The following is a 13602-nucleotide window of genomic DNA, read 5'->3' as shown; positions in this document are numbered from 1 at the left end:
AAACATTTCTGTGTTACTGTGACTCCGAACGTTGTGCTGACGGAGTTTGATCTCACCATGGCTGAGCAGTTGTAGTAATCTTTGTGTGTTGGCTTCCATGGCTTTAGGCACCGCCAGCAAAATCCATGATTACACTTGGCACATGTCATGCTGTAAAAGATACAGAACGGAGTCCTGAATCAGGTGTACAAGAGCTCAACTTAGTTACTCGACATCTAACCCCCTTCGTTATCGCCCCATTCTTACTGAACTCCTCCCAACGGTGCACAAAGTCCTGAGTGCTGTGACCTTCTACTTGAAGCTTACATTTGTCTACTGATAGATTCATTCAAATCAGATTACAATACGGAGCCCCCGGTCACCTAGAAGTCACACTCCCACCTTCCACAGCCAAACAGCAGAGTGTTTCAAGGGTGGTCAGTCATGTGTTGGTGAATCGGATCTGTTTCATGGGTTTCCCAAAGCCGTTAAACACCTCACAATAGGGAAGTGCTGAATGGCAGGGAAGTGCTGAATGGCAGAGCAGACCCGAGGGGCTGAATAGCCTCCTCCTGTTTCTAATGTTCTTATGTGAAGATCAAAGGGCTTATATTTAAAAAGAGACATTCATGTATACATTGACTCACTGGAGGCAGCCCTCGTTCTTCTCAATCTGGGCATGGCAGCTTGGGCAGCGTTTGGAGATTAGTTTTGCCAGGTGTTTGCTTTGTGCTTCCATTGTCATTCCCTCGTAGTACCCACCGTCATCCATCCACTGGGACATGTGGCTGCAACTGGCAGGGTAGTGAGCCTAGATTAAGCAGAGGACAGGGGGAGGCAGGATCAGAGACTGTAGCTAGACTCCGTGACTCCAGTATTTAAATTTTAGAAAACAAACACCCATGACACAGCATCAGCTGAGGAGTCACAAATGCAAATTCATCATAAGTTTAAATTCCAGGCAAAAGGTTCCAAACTTCACCAGAAAAGCTGCTCTAATTAGACCAGGTGACAGTATCTTGTGACACACTCTCAAACCGAGTCCCCACAATGCGCCTCCTCCTCCCTATTACTTACACAACCTTGCCCTTCCCCACCCACACAATATCCCTCTGCATTACCAACTCCCCAACCTTGCCCTCCGCACGATCACCCACACAATATCCCTCTGCATTACCAACTCCCCAACCTTGCCCTCCGCACGATCACCCACACAATATCCCTCTGCATTACCAACTCCCCAACCTTGCCCTCCCTACTACCATCCTGTAGCGGTTGTGTCAGTGTCCCCAGGACGAAGGAGGGGTCAGCCAGGGTTCGTAGTCCTCATCACCATCCAGTGACTTGCTGGAAGTAGGCCCAGTAGTGGTCCCCACCCCGTTACAGCTTGTCAGAATTCTTTGCCTGAGCCCCAGACGATGGATGAGAACTTGGCTGCAGTACTGGATGGTCATCAGACTCCTGTGGAACTACAATCTGGCACAATTTAGTGCCTTCAGGAGAAATGGGGAAATGCTGGAGGCGAGGAGGGGGGGGGGGGGGGAAGCGTTTTAAAGCCACAGGCAGGTGCGATGTTTAAGAGAATAAGAACTACATTCAAAATGATCAGAGTACAAGGAAATAAAAGCTTAATTTTGCTTGAAAAAGTAGCATTTTCCATGTAGCTTTGAACTGACTCGAGAGAAACACGCAGGAGCACTGACACTTCAGTGTAGTAAGTACAGGAAACTTTTGATTAACCAGCCCCTAAATAACCGGAATGCTCTATCCACCGGCAAAATTCAGGAGTCGGTTCAGGTAACTTTTTTTTACTTTTATTACTTTTTTTTACTCCATTTGTTGCTGTGCAAGGGTGTAGCTGAAGCTGTTGCTAAGCTACAGAGATGCTTACAACTTGTGCCGATTGTTTTAGCAACAGGGTTTGTTGCTTTATACGGAGCTCTGAGCTCCGTATCTTTTACTATAGCGTTCGGTTATCCGGAATTGTTGATGAACCGGCACCATGTCGGTCCCGTCCGTGCCCGATACCAGAAAGTTTCCTGTAGTGGAACTCACCAACACACCACATGGCTCGATCCAAACCTCAGCCTTACCCTCACAGGGAGTGACCAGGCTGAGAACAGGCAACCCCACCGAGAGGAAAGAGAAGAATCACTCATGACCCACTCACTCACAGCTGTTGGTGTCCAGATCAAAGGCAACATTGGGAGCAAGTGCCTCTCAGCACTTCTGACCAGGAAGACCGAGTAAAGAGGGAACTTACGAGAGGGAGAAAAAAACTTGCCTTTTATCGTGCCTTTCACGACCGCAGGACGTCCCAAAGCGCTTTACAGTCAATGAAGTACTTTTGAAGTGTAATCACTGTTGTAATGTAGGAAATGTGGCAGCCAATTTGTGCACAGCAAGGTCCCACAACAGCAATGTGAGAATGTCCAGATAAACTGTTTCACTGATGTTAGTTGAGGGATGAATATTGGCCAGGACACCTGGGAGAGCGCCCCAGCTCTTCTTCAAAATAGTGCTGGGGGACCTTTTACATCCACCCGAGAAGGTACATGGGGCTTCGGTTTAACTCCTCACCCAAAAGACGGCACCTCCAACAGTGCAGCACTCTCTGAGTACTAGATTTCAGAGAGAGAGAGAGCATTAATAATACATATTTACCTCTGGGAAGTTACAGGAGAAGCAGGAGGACCAGCAGCACTTGGAACAGGTGCCGACACTGCCAATTCCCTCCTTACACAGAATCTGATCACAGCCTTGGGGATTGGTGCACCAAGTCAGGTTTGAACAGCATTCCACATACCCTCGCAGCAGTGTTTTAGAATACTGTAGAAGAGGAGAAAAAGCAGCATCAGGTCAGTGCCTCAGGGTCAGTACCTCAGGGGCAGCAGCTCAGGGTCAGCAGCTCAGGGGCAGCAGCTCAGGGTCAGTACCTCAGGGGCAGCAGCTCAGGGGCAGCAGCTCAGGGTCAGTACCTCAGGGGCAGTACCTCAGGGGCAGCAGCTCAGGGTCAGTACCTCAGGGGCAGCAGCTCAGGGGCAGCAGCTCAGGGGCAGCAGCTCCAGACCGCAATATACCAAAAAAAAATCACCTGCCATTTAATTCACCCCTTGAATCTTTACTGAGCGTGCACCTTCTCCACCTTTTAGATGATGCTTTGTCTTTCTGATATCTGCAGATTTCAGTGCATTGGTCTATATTTTCAAACTAAGGTCTCTATTTGCTACATATTTGCATGGCAGTGGTACTCTGCACTACCAGAAACCAACATTACCTGTCAGGATATTTGAGACTGCTTTAAACTTGCTTGTCTGACCAGGCCCTACTAACATGTGCAGTCAAGTCTCAATAAACTTGCACCGAGTTTGCCATATTGCATCATTTCTATTTATTAAACACCACGGGACACAACTTAAAGTTTGGCGAGTCAGGCTTCAAGAAGTGAAGTTAGGCGGCACTTCATTGAAAGCTACAAATCATCAGAGGAGACAACGGGGGTGGACGGTATTTCTTTTTAATTTATTCATTCTCAGAACATGTGTGTCACTGGCAAGGCCAGCATTTATTGCCCATCCCTAATTGCCCTCGAGAAAGTGGTGGTGAGCCGACTTCAGAACCACTGTGATGAAGGTACGCTCATGGTGCTGTTAGGGAGGAGATCCAGGATTTTAGCCCAGCGACGATCTATAGAAGGGTTTCCGATAGAAGGGTTTCTGTAGAAGGGTTTCGACCCGAAACGCTGACTCTGTTTCTCTCTCCACGGATGTTGCCTGGCCTGCTGAGTTTTTCCAGCGTTTTCTATTGTTATTTCGGATTTCCAGCATCCACAGTATTTTGCTATCGATATATTTCCAAGTCAGGATGGTGTGTGACTTGGAGGGGAACTTAGAGGTGGTGATGTTCCCATGCGCCTGCTGCCCTTGTCCTTCGAGGTGGAAGAGGTCGTGGCTAACGAAGGAAGTTAAGGATGGTCTCAAATTGAAAGAAAAGGCATACAATGTTGCGAAGATTAGTGGTAGGCCAGAAGATTGGGAAATTTTTAGAAACCAGCAAAGGATGACTAAAAAAATTATAAAGAGAGAGAAAATAGACTATGAGAGTAAACTAGCAAGAGATGTAAAAAGAGAGTAAGAGTTTTACAAGTGTAAAAAAAGGAAGAGAGTAGCTAAAGTAAATGTTGGTCCCGGAGAGGATGAAATTGGGGAATTAATAATGGGAAACAAGGAAATGGCAGAAAATTTGAACAAATATTTTGTATCTGTCTTCACGGTAGAAGACACTAAAGCATCCCAATAATAGTAGATAAACAAGGGGCAAAAGGGAGGGAGGAACTTAAAACAATCACTATCATTAGAGAAAATGTACTAGGCAAACTAACGGGACTAAAGGCTGACAAGTCAGAGAGTCATACAGCACAGAGAGGCCCTTCGGCCCATCGCGTCCACGCCAGCCATCAAGTCCCCCAAACCTGATGGCCTGCATCCTAGGGTCTTAAAAGAGATGGCTGCTGAGATAGTGGATGCAATGGTTGTGATCTTCCAAAATTCCCCAGATTCTGGAAAGGTCCCAGCAGATTGGAAAACCGCAAATGTAATGACCCTATTCAAGAGAGGGAGACAGAAAGCAGGAAACTATCGGCCAGTTAGCCTAACATCTGTCATTGGGAAAATGCTGGAATTCATTATTAAGGGAGTAGTAGCAGGACATTTAGAAAATCAAGCATAGTCAACATGGTTTTATGAAAGGGAAATTGTGTTTGACAAATTTATTAAGAGTTCTCTGAGGATGTAATGAGCAGGGTGGATAAAGGGGAACCAGTAGATGTCGTGTATTTGGATTTCCAAAAGGCATTCAATAAGGTGCCACATAAAAGGTTACTGCACAAGCTCATGGGGTTGGGGGTAATATATTAGCATGGATAGAGGATTGGCTAACTAACAGAAAACAGAGAGTTGGGATAAATGGGTCATTTTCAGGTTGACAAACTGTAACTAGTGGGGTGCCGCAGGGATCAGTGCTGGGGCCTCAACTATTTACAATCTATATTAATGACTTGGCTGAAGGGACCGAGTGTACTGTTGCCAAATTTGCTGACGATACAAAGATAGGTGGGTTAGCAAGTTGTGAGGAGGACACAGAGTCTGCAAAGGGATATAGATAGGTTAAGTGAGTGGGCAAAAATTTGGCAGATGGAGTATAATGTGGGAAAATGTGAGTTTATCCACTTTGGTATGAAGAATAGAAAAGCAAATTATTATTTAAATGGAGAGAGATTACATAATGCTGCGGTACAGAGAGATCTGGGGGTCCTCGTACATGAAACACAAAAAGTTAGCATGCAGGTACAGCAAGTAATTAGGAAGGCAAATGGAATGTTGGCTTTTATTGCAAGAGGGATGGAGTATAAAAGTAGGGAAGCCCTGCTACAACTGTACAGGGCGTTGGTGAGACCACACCTGGAGTACTGCGTACAGTTTTGGTCCCCTTATTTAAGGAGGGATATACTTGCATTGGAGGCAGTTCAGAGAAGGTTCACTAGGTTGATTCCTGAGATGAAAGGGTTGTCTTATGAGGAAAGGTTGGGCTTATACTCATTGGAGTTTAGAAGAATGAGAGATGATCTTATTGAAACATATAAGATTCTGAGGGGGTTGGACAGGGTGGATGCTGAGAGGATGTTTCCCCTCATGGGGGAATCTAGAACAAAGGGGCATAGTCTCAGAACAAGGGGTCGCCCATTTAAGACGGAGATTAGAAGGAATTTCTTCTGAGAGGGTTGTGAATCTGTGGAATTCTCTACCCCAGAGCGCTGTGGAAGCTGAGTCCGTGAATATATTCATGGCAGCGATAGACAGATATTTGAGCTACAGGGGAGTCAAGGGTTTGTGGGGAACAGGCAGGGAAGTGGAGTTGAGGCCAAGATCAGATCAGCCATGATCTTACTGAATGGCGGAGCAGACTCGAGGGGCCAAATGACCTACTCCTGCTCCTATTTCTTATGTTCTTATGTTTGGGAGGTGCTGTCGAAGAAGCCTTGGCGAGAAGCTGCAGTGCATCTTGTACACGGTACACACTGCAGATACGGTACACCGGTGGTGGAGGGAGTGAATGTTTAAGGTGGTGGATGGGCTGCCGGTCAAGCGGGCTGCTTTGTCCTGGATGATGTTAAAGCTTCTTGTGTGTTGTTGGAGCTGCACTCTCCTGACTTGTGCCTTGTAGGTGGTAGAAGGCTTTGGGGAGTTAGGAGGCGAGTCACTCGCCGCAGAATACCCAGCCTCTGACCTGCTCTTGTACCTACAGTATTTATGTGGCTGGTCCAGTTAAGTTTCTGGGTAATGGTACATGTAGTTTGGAGTGAGAATTGGACACATTATTAAACAGAAAAGGGATTGAGGAAAATGGAGGCAAGGTAACTGGTGGGGTGAATCCATCAAAAGAGGACAGACATCCTGGACCCAATGGCCATTTCCTGTTAACATTTCTTCAGGAACAGTGAATGCAAAACACTAGTATATCACGATCTCATGTTTGTGTGTAACTGAAATGAATGGGAGGTGATCACACACTAGGATCAATAACTGGAGTGAATGGGAGGTGATCACACACTCGGATCAATAACTGGAGTGAATGGGAGGTGATCACACACTAGGATCAATAACTGGAGTGAATGGGAGGTGATCACACACTAGGATCAATAACTGGAGTGAATGGGAGGTGATCACACACTAGGATCAATAACTGGAGTGAATGGGAGGTGATCACACACTAGGATCAATAACTGGAGTGAATGGGAGGTGATCACACACTAGGATCAATAACTGGAGTGAATGGGAGGTGATCACACACTCGGATCAATAACTGGAGTGAATGGGAGGTGATCACACACTAGGATCAATAACTGGAGTGAATGGGAGGTGATCACACACTAGGATCAATAACTGGAGTGAATGGGAGGTGATCACACACTAGGATCAATAACTGGAGTGAATGGGAGGTGATCACACACTAGGATCAATAACTGGAGTGAATGGGAGGTGATCACACACTAGGATCAATAACTGGAGTGAATGGGAGGTGATCACACACTAGGATCAATAACTGGAGTGAATGGGAGGTGATCACACACTAGGATCAATAACTGGAGTGAATGGGAGGTGATCACACACTAGGACCAATAACTGGAGTGAATGGGAGGTGATCACACACTAGGATCAATAACTGGAGTGAATGGGAGGTGATCACACACTAGGATCAATAACTGGAGTGAATGGGAGGTGATCACACACTAGGATCAATAACTGGAGTGAATGGGAGGTGATCACACACTAGGATCAATAACTGGAGTGAATGGGAGGTGATCACACACTAGGACCAATAACTGGAGTGAATGGGAGGTGATCACACACTAGGACCAATAACTGGAGTGAATGGGAGGTGATCACACACTAGGATCAATAACTGGAGTGAATGGGAGGTGATCACACACTAGGATCAATAACTGGAGTGAATGGGAGGTGATCACACACTCGGACCAATAACTGGAGTGAATGGGAGGTGATCACACACTAGGATCAATAACTGGAGTGAATGGGAGGTGATCACACACTAGGATCAATAACTGGAGTGAATGGGAGGTGATCACACACTAGGATCAATAACTGGAGTGAATGGGAGGTGATCACACACTAGGATCAATAACTGGAGTGAATGGGAGGTGATCACACACTAGGATCAATAACTGGAGTGAATGGGAGGTGATCACACACTAGGATCAATAACTGGAGTGAATGGGAGGTGATCACACACTAGGATCAATAACTGGAGTGAATGGGAGGTGATCACACACTCGGATCAATAACTGGAGTGAATGGGAGGTGATCACACACTAGGATCAATAACTGGAGTGAATGGGAGGTGATCACACACTAGGATCAATAACTGGAGTGAATGGGAGGTGATCACACACTAGGACCAATAACTGGAGTGAATGGGAGGTGATCACACACTAGGACCAATAACTGGAGTGAATGGGACGTGATCACACACTAGGATCAATAACTGGAGTGAATGGGAGGTGATCACACACTAGGATCAATAACTGGAGTGAATGGGAGGTGATCACACAGTAGGATCAATAACTGGAGTGAATGGGAGGTGATCACACACTAGGATCAATAACTGGAGTGAATGGGAGGTGATGTCCAATATTGGCAAACAATGATTTAGAACCGCAATGGGAAACATTTAAAACTGTGTTTGACAGAGTCCAGGAAAAATATAATCCGCTAAAAAGCAAGAACAAGCTAAACACTAATGAGACACCTTGGCTGAATAAAGACATAAGGGAAAAAATTGAAGGTTAGGAAAGAGGCATACATGAAGCACATGGACAGCAGGGGAGAGCATGATTAGGGAGAATACGAAGAGATTAGGAGAGGTCAAAAAAACAATTAGGAAGGCAAAGCGGAACTATGAAATTAAATTATCAAGGAACATCACACAAAATAGTAAAATATTCTACAGGCACGTAAATAAATAAAAAGGCAGTCAGGATGAGAATAGGACCACTAAGGGACGGTCAGGATAAAATCACAGGCAGCAATAGCAAAATGGCAGAGATATTAAATAATTACTTTGCTTCAGTGTTTACCAGGGAGACAGATCAGGTGGACATGATATAACCTCATTTACAATAAAAAGGAGAAATATTAAATAAACTAATCAAAGTCAAAGAGGATAAAACCCCTTGTTTGGACAGATTCCATCCACACATTTTAAAACAATCTATGGAAGAGATAGCAGAGGCACTATTACACATATTTAATAATTTGTTAGAAAAAGGTGTCGTGCCAGAGGACTGGCGGCTGCTAACATAATACCTATATTTAAGAAGGGAGATAGAACTTCCAGGGAACTATAAACTAGTCAGCTTAATATCAGTGGTAGGAAAAATAATGGAATCCCTACTAAAGGAGAAAATAGAAGAACATCTAGAAACCAAAAATATAATAATGAATAGTCAGCATGGATTTCAAAAGGGAAAGTCTTGCTTGACCAACCGCACTGAATTTTTTGAAGAGGTAACAGAGAGTTGACAAGGGTAATGTAGTAGATGTCATTTATCTAGATTTGCAAACGGCCTTCGATAATGTACCACATAATAGACAAGTGAATATGGTCAGAGCATGCGGAGTCAGCGGGCAAGTCGCAGAATGGATAGCTAGCTGGCTTCAGGACAGAAAGCAGAGAGTTGGGGTAAAGGGTAGCTCTTCACAGTGGCAGAAGGTGGGTAGTGGTGTTCCACAAGGATCAGTGCTGGGACCACTGCTGTTCACAATTTACATTAACAATTTAGACTTTGGAATCAAAAACACAATTTCTAAATTTGCGGATGACACCAAACTTTTTTTGGGGGGGAGACAGTCAATACGGAGCAGGACTGCAACAAATTATAGGAAGACAGTAATTAACTTACAGAATGGGCATATAATTGGCAAACGAATTTCAACACAGATAAATGTGAGGTGTTACATTTTGGTAAGAAAAATAGGGAGGTCACATTACTTAGAAAATAGGAATCTAAATGGGGTAGAAGAGCAAAGGGATCTCCGAGTACAAATACACAAATCACTAAAAGTAGCGACACAGGTTAACAAGGCCATAAAAAACCAAGCACTGGGGTTTAGTTCTAGAGAGATAGAATTGAAAAGTAGGGAAGTTATGCTAAACCTGTATCGAACCTTGGTTAGACCACACTGGAGTACTGTGTACAATTCTGGTCGCCATATTATAAAAATTTTATAGAGGCACTGGAGAGGGTGCAGAGAAGATTTACAAGGATGATACCAGAAATGCGAGGGTATACATATCAGGAAAGGATGAACAGGCTGGGTCTCTTTTCTCTTGAAAAGAGAAGGCTGAGGGGTGACCCAATCGGGGCCTTTAAAATGATCAAAGGTTTTGATAGAGTAGATACAGAGAGAACGTTTCCACTTGTAGGGAAGAGCATAACTAGAGGCCACCAATATAAGATAGTCACCAAGAAATCCAATAGGGAATTCAGAGGAAACTTCTTTACCCAGAGAGAGGTGAGAATGTGGAACTCACTACCACAGGGAGTGGTTGAAGCGAATCGTATAGATGCATTTAAGGGGCGGTTAGATAAGCATATGAGGGAGAAGGGAATAGAGGGTTATGCTGATCGAGTTAGATGAGGAAAGGACAGGACGAGGCTCGAGTGGAGCATAAACGCCGGCATGGACTGGTTGGGCCGAATGGCCTGTTTCTGTGCTGTATATCCTATGTAATCCCAGGGATTCACTACAAATAGTGGCACCACTCTCAGGGCCCACCTAATATAACTTTCAAACGACTGTGTTAACCACCCAAAGGAAAACTCTGCCATTTATTGCAGAAAACTAATAGCTTTTACATTTCTCATACTGCTGTGAATCAATGCAGAAAAATACAGAAGAAGATTGGAATTCGAGAGACTGTGCCTGCAGGATATAGCACCCTGCACCCCAGACAGGAATCTGATGACTTCGCGGACCCCTGAGATCTCATTGCACACCTTCATTGTTGAATACCCACATTTTAAAAAAGCAGTTTGCCTTAAAAAAAAACTAGGTCTTTGAAGAAAGTCTAAAATGGGAGTCAATTGAACTGAGGGAAAGTCTTATTAATTACATTTATATTTCAATTATCAATGAACTAATGTCTTACCTTGGCTGCAATTTCACTGTCAGATATAATAGAGGAGATAAACTCATTAGTTGGCTGTGCGGGGCAGTCGGAGATTGGGCAAGTACAATTCTGCACCAGGTTCTGCTCAATTCTCGTCATTAAATACTCTTTCCAGCAGGACTGAGGACACAAAGATCAAGACCACATCAAAATACAACTAGTAACCCAGATCAGAATCATTGTTCTGCTTCATTCAGGTCCCTGGTGTCAGAAGGGCTGCGAAGAACAACTGGATAAAGTAGGGTTCTTCAGGCCCCAAGAGACAGCTCAGAAGGAATCTTTATAGAGGTATCAAGGGGTATGGGGAGAGAGTGGGAATATGGTATTGAGATAGATCAGCCACGATCATATTGAATGGTGGAGCAGGCTCGAAGGGCCGAATGCCCTACTCCTGCTCCTATTTTTCTATGTATATGAAATATGTAAAAGGACAGAATGCCATTTCGAAACAATATGTTCACATCCGCCACAGGACCAGGGCAGCTTCAAGCTCGAACGGCAAACTTAAGACAGACACCAGGAAGCATAACTTTACACAGCTGGAATGTGTTGCCAAGACCAGCGGTGGGAGGGGGAAGCCAAGGTTTGTGCTCCTGATCACTATCCAGCAACCCCTGCTGGAAGGTGCATTTGGGGGATGTCAAGCGAGGACAAAGTAGGCTTTACTGTGACCCCCATCCCCCTGGGATAGCTTACTGCCATGCACCATTTTGACTCACAAATGAAGAATGGCCACTTGTGTGTGGTACCATTATGCAGCTGTGGAACTGTAACCAAGCGCGAGTCAATGTCGTTGGGAAAGAAGAGGGGAGGGAGGAACAGAACACAAAATTGGGGGGGCAATTAAAAAACCTAATTCTCATTTGTAAATTAATCTACATCACTGATGTGATAAAACGGCTCCAATTGTCTATGAAACATTCTGTCTATCAATAAATTACAGTACTGCAGTCCCATCCACCCATTCTCCCTGTCCTCACATTGTTTGCTGCCACAATGAACCTTTAAACCAGTAAGAAACAGTCGCAAGCTTTTCAATCCATGATCAGCTATTGAACATAGACTGGGCAGCAGGGCCATTCCCACAGCTCCTACTCTCAGCCACCATGGACAATCCTATTTCTGAACAGCCGTACATCCGACAGAGTAGCTCAGACGAAGCAAGTCTGAATTTTAGTTAAGGCTAGGATTCAAACTCACAACAGTTAGGAGTCCAGTATAGCAACAAGAGCTGAAATGAGCTCTTATTCTGGCTGAGCTGAAAACACACTGCCCTACACTTTCTTCCTCCTCCTGTGGGGCTCGATACCTCGCTCAGTCTTCCCTTCCCTCCTACAATCTACAGGCTTGCAAAACCCAACGTGCCATCACCTGATGACTACCTTATCTTCCCCACTAACTCGTCAATCTCGGTGGTGCATTGCACTGTGTAGGTCTTCACCCAGCTTTCTAATAGAAAGGTACAAACCCTGCAATGTTGACACAACATCCTGCAACTGAGTGTAACTGGACTCACCTTACAGCAGTAGTGCATGCAGCAAAGGGTGGGAGCAGCTTCACTTTCATTAGCAAGTAGGTTTAGACAAACGGGGCACTGGGTGATGGGGATGCTGGGAGTTTGCGGGTTCCGGACCTGAAGCCCCGCCACCAACAAGAGGACCTCACGATCTTCAGCATATCGCTGCACCAGCAAGTCAACGTTCCACTTGCTGTGCATAAGTAAGTGCTGCGCCACATCGGTGGAGATACTGAGCGTGTCCGCTACCTGCAGGACAGTCTGGCTCATCAGTTGCTGCACCTCCTCTTGGCTCATGGTCCGCCCCATTGACATGAGCACCGTCTCCAGCACTCCTCCTTCCGAACTCGGTGACCCAGCCTCAAAACCGCCGTCAAAGCTTAGAACAAACCAAAAAAAGAGCCAATTTAACCCTATGAGCACTGAGTGATCAGTGCAGATTCCAAACTATCGGCCACATATATTCCAACGTCTTAAGCGGAACAGATTTCTAATGCTGGATTTAAAGTTTAAGGTGCTGTTGTTGGATGAAATGTTCAGCTGGGGTCCAGTCTGGCTATACAGGTGGCCGTAAAGGAGCAGGGCATTCCCCCAGTGTTCTGGCCAACATCCATCCTTCAACCACCACCACTACAACTGATTCACTGGTCCTATACCTCAATGCTGTTTGCGGGACCTTGTTGTGCGCAATTTGGTTGTAGTGCTGGCCTACAAAACAACAGTGACTAAACATAGAAACATAGAAGATAGGAGCAGGAGTAGGCCATTCGGCCCCTCGAGCCTGCTCCGCCATTTAATGAGATCATGGCTGATCCTCCAAATTCAGTACCCGGTCCCTGCTTTCTCCCCATATCCCTTGATCCCCTTAGCCTTAAGAAATATATCCAACTCCTTCTTGAATATATTTAATGAACTGGCCTCCACTGCCCTCTGTGGTAGAGAGTTCCACAGGTTCACCACTCTCTGGGTGAAGAAATTCCTCCTCATCTCAGTCTTAAATGACTTACCCCTTATCCTTAGACTGTGACCCCTGGTTCTGGACTCCCCCGCCATCGGGAACATCCTTCCTGCATCTAGTCTGTCTAGTCCTGTTAGAATTTTATAAGTTTCAATGAGATCTCTTCTCATTCTTCTAAACTCTAGTGAATATAAGCCTAATCGACCCAATCTCTCTTCATACTACATTTTTTAAACCCACTGGCTGTGAAGCACATTGGGAGATGAAGACGTGAAAGGCGCTGTATAAATGCAAGTTCAATTATTTGTTCTTTGTGGTCTCTAAGGAAAACCGCCGATTTAGGGACAATTTTGTGACTAGGAACTGAATTGAGGCAGCTCACATTTGCTTCCCCTGAGGG

General features: G+C 45.2%; 1 protein-coding gene across 4 annotated transcripts in view; it reads right to left on the bottom strand.

Moving 5' to 3' along the window:
- cul9 (cullin 9) overlaps positions 1-13602 on the bottom strand; it is a 401996-nt gene that overhangs the window by 51917 nt on the left and 336477 nt on the right. For all 4 annotated transcript variants that reach the window (XM_085998049.1, XM_085998046.1, XM_085998048.1 and 1 more), the window contains 5 exons: positions 12245-12623; positions 10708-10848; positions 2644-2808; positions 627-790; positions 57-150 (listed from right to left, as the gene is read on the bottom strand). In XM_085998049.1, coding sequence (XP_085854175.1) covers positions 57-150; positions 627-790; positions 2644-2808; positions 10708-10848; positions 12245-12623 — 943 coding nt within the window. The remainder of the gene's footprint in view (positions 1-56; positions 151-626; positions 791-2643; positions 2809-10707; positions 10849-12244; positions 12624-13602) is intronic.

This window comes from Somniosus microcephalus, chromosome 9 (assembly GCF_052327205.1).
Source record: "Somniosus microcephalus isolate GS21.2 chromosome 9, FLI_Smic_1.0, whole genome shotgun sequence".
NCBI lineage: Eukaryota > Metazoa > Chordata > Chondrichthyes > Squaliformes > Somniosidae > Somniosus > Somniosus microcephalus.
This window is presented reverse-complemented; position numbering and strand designations above follow the sequence as displayed.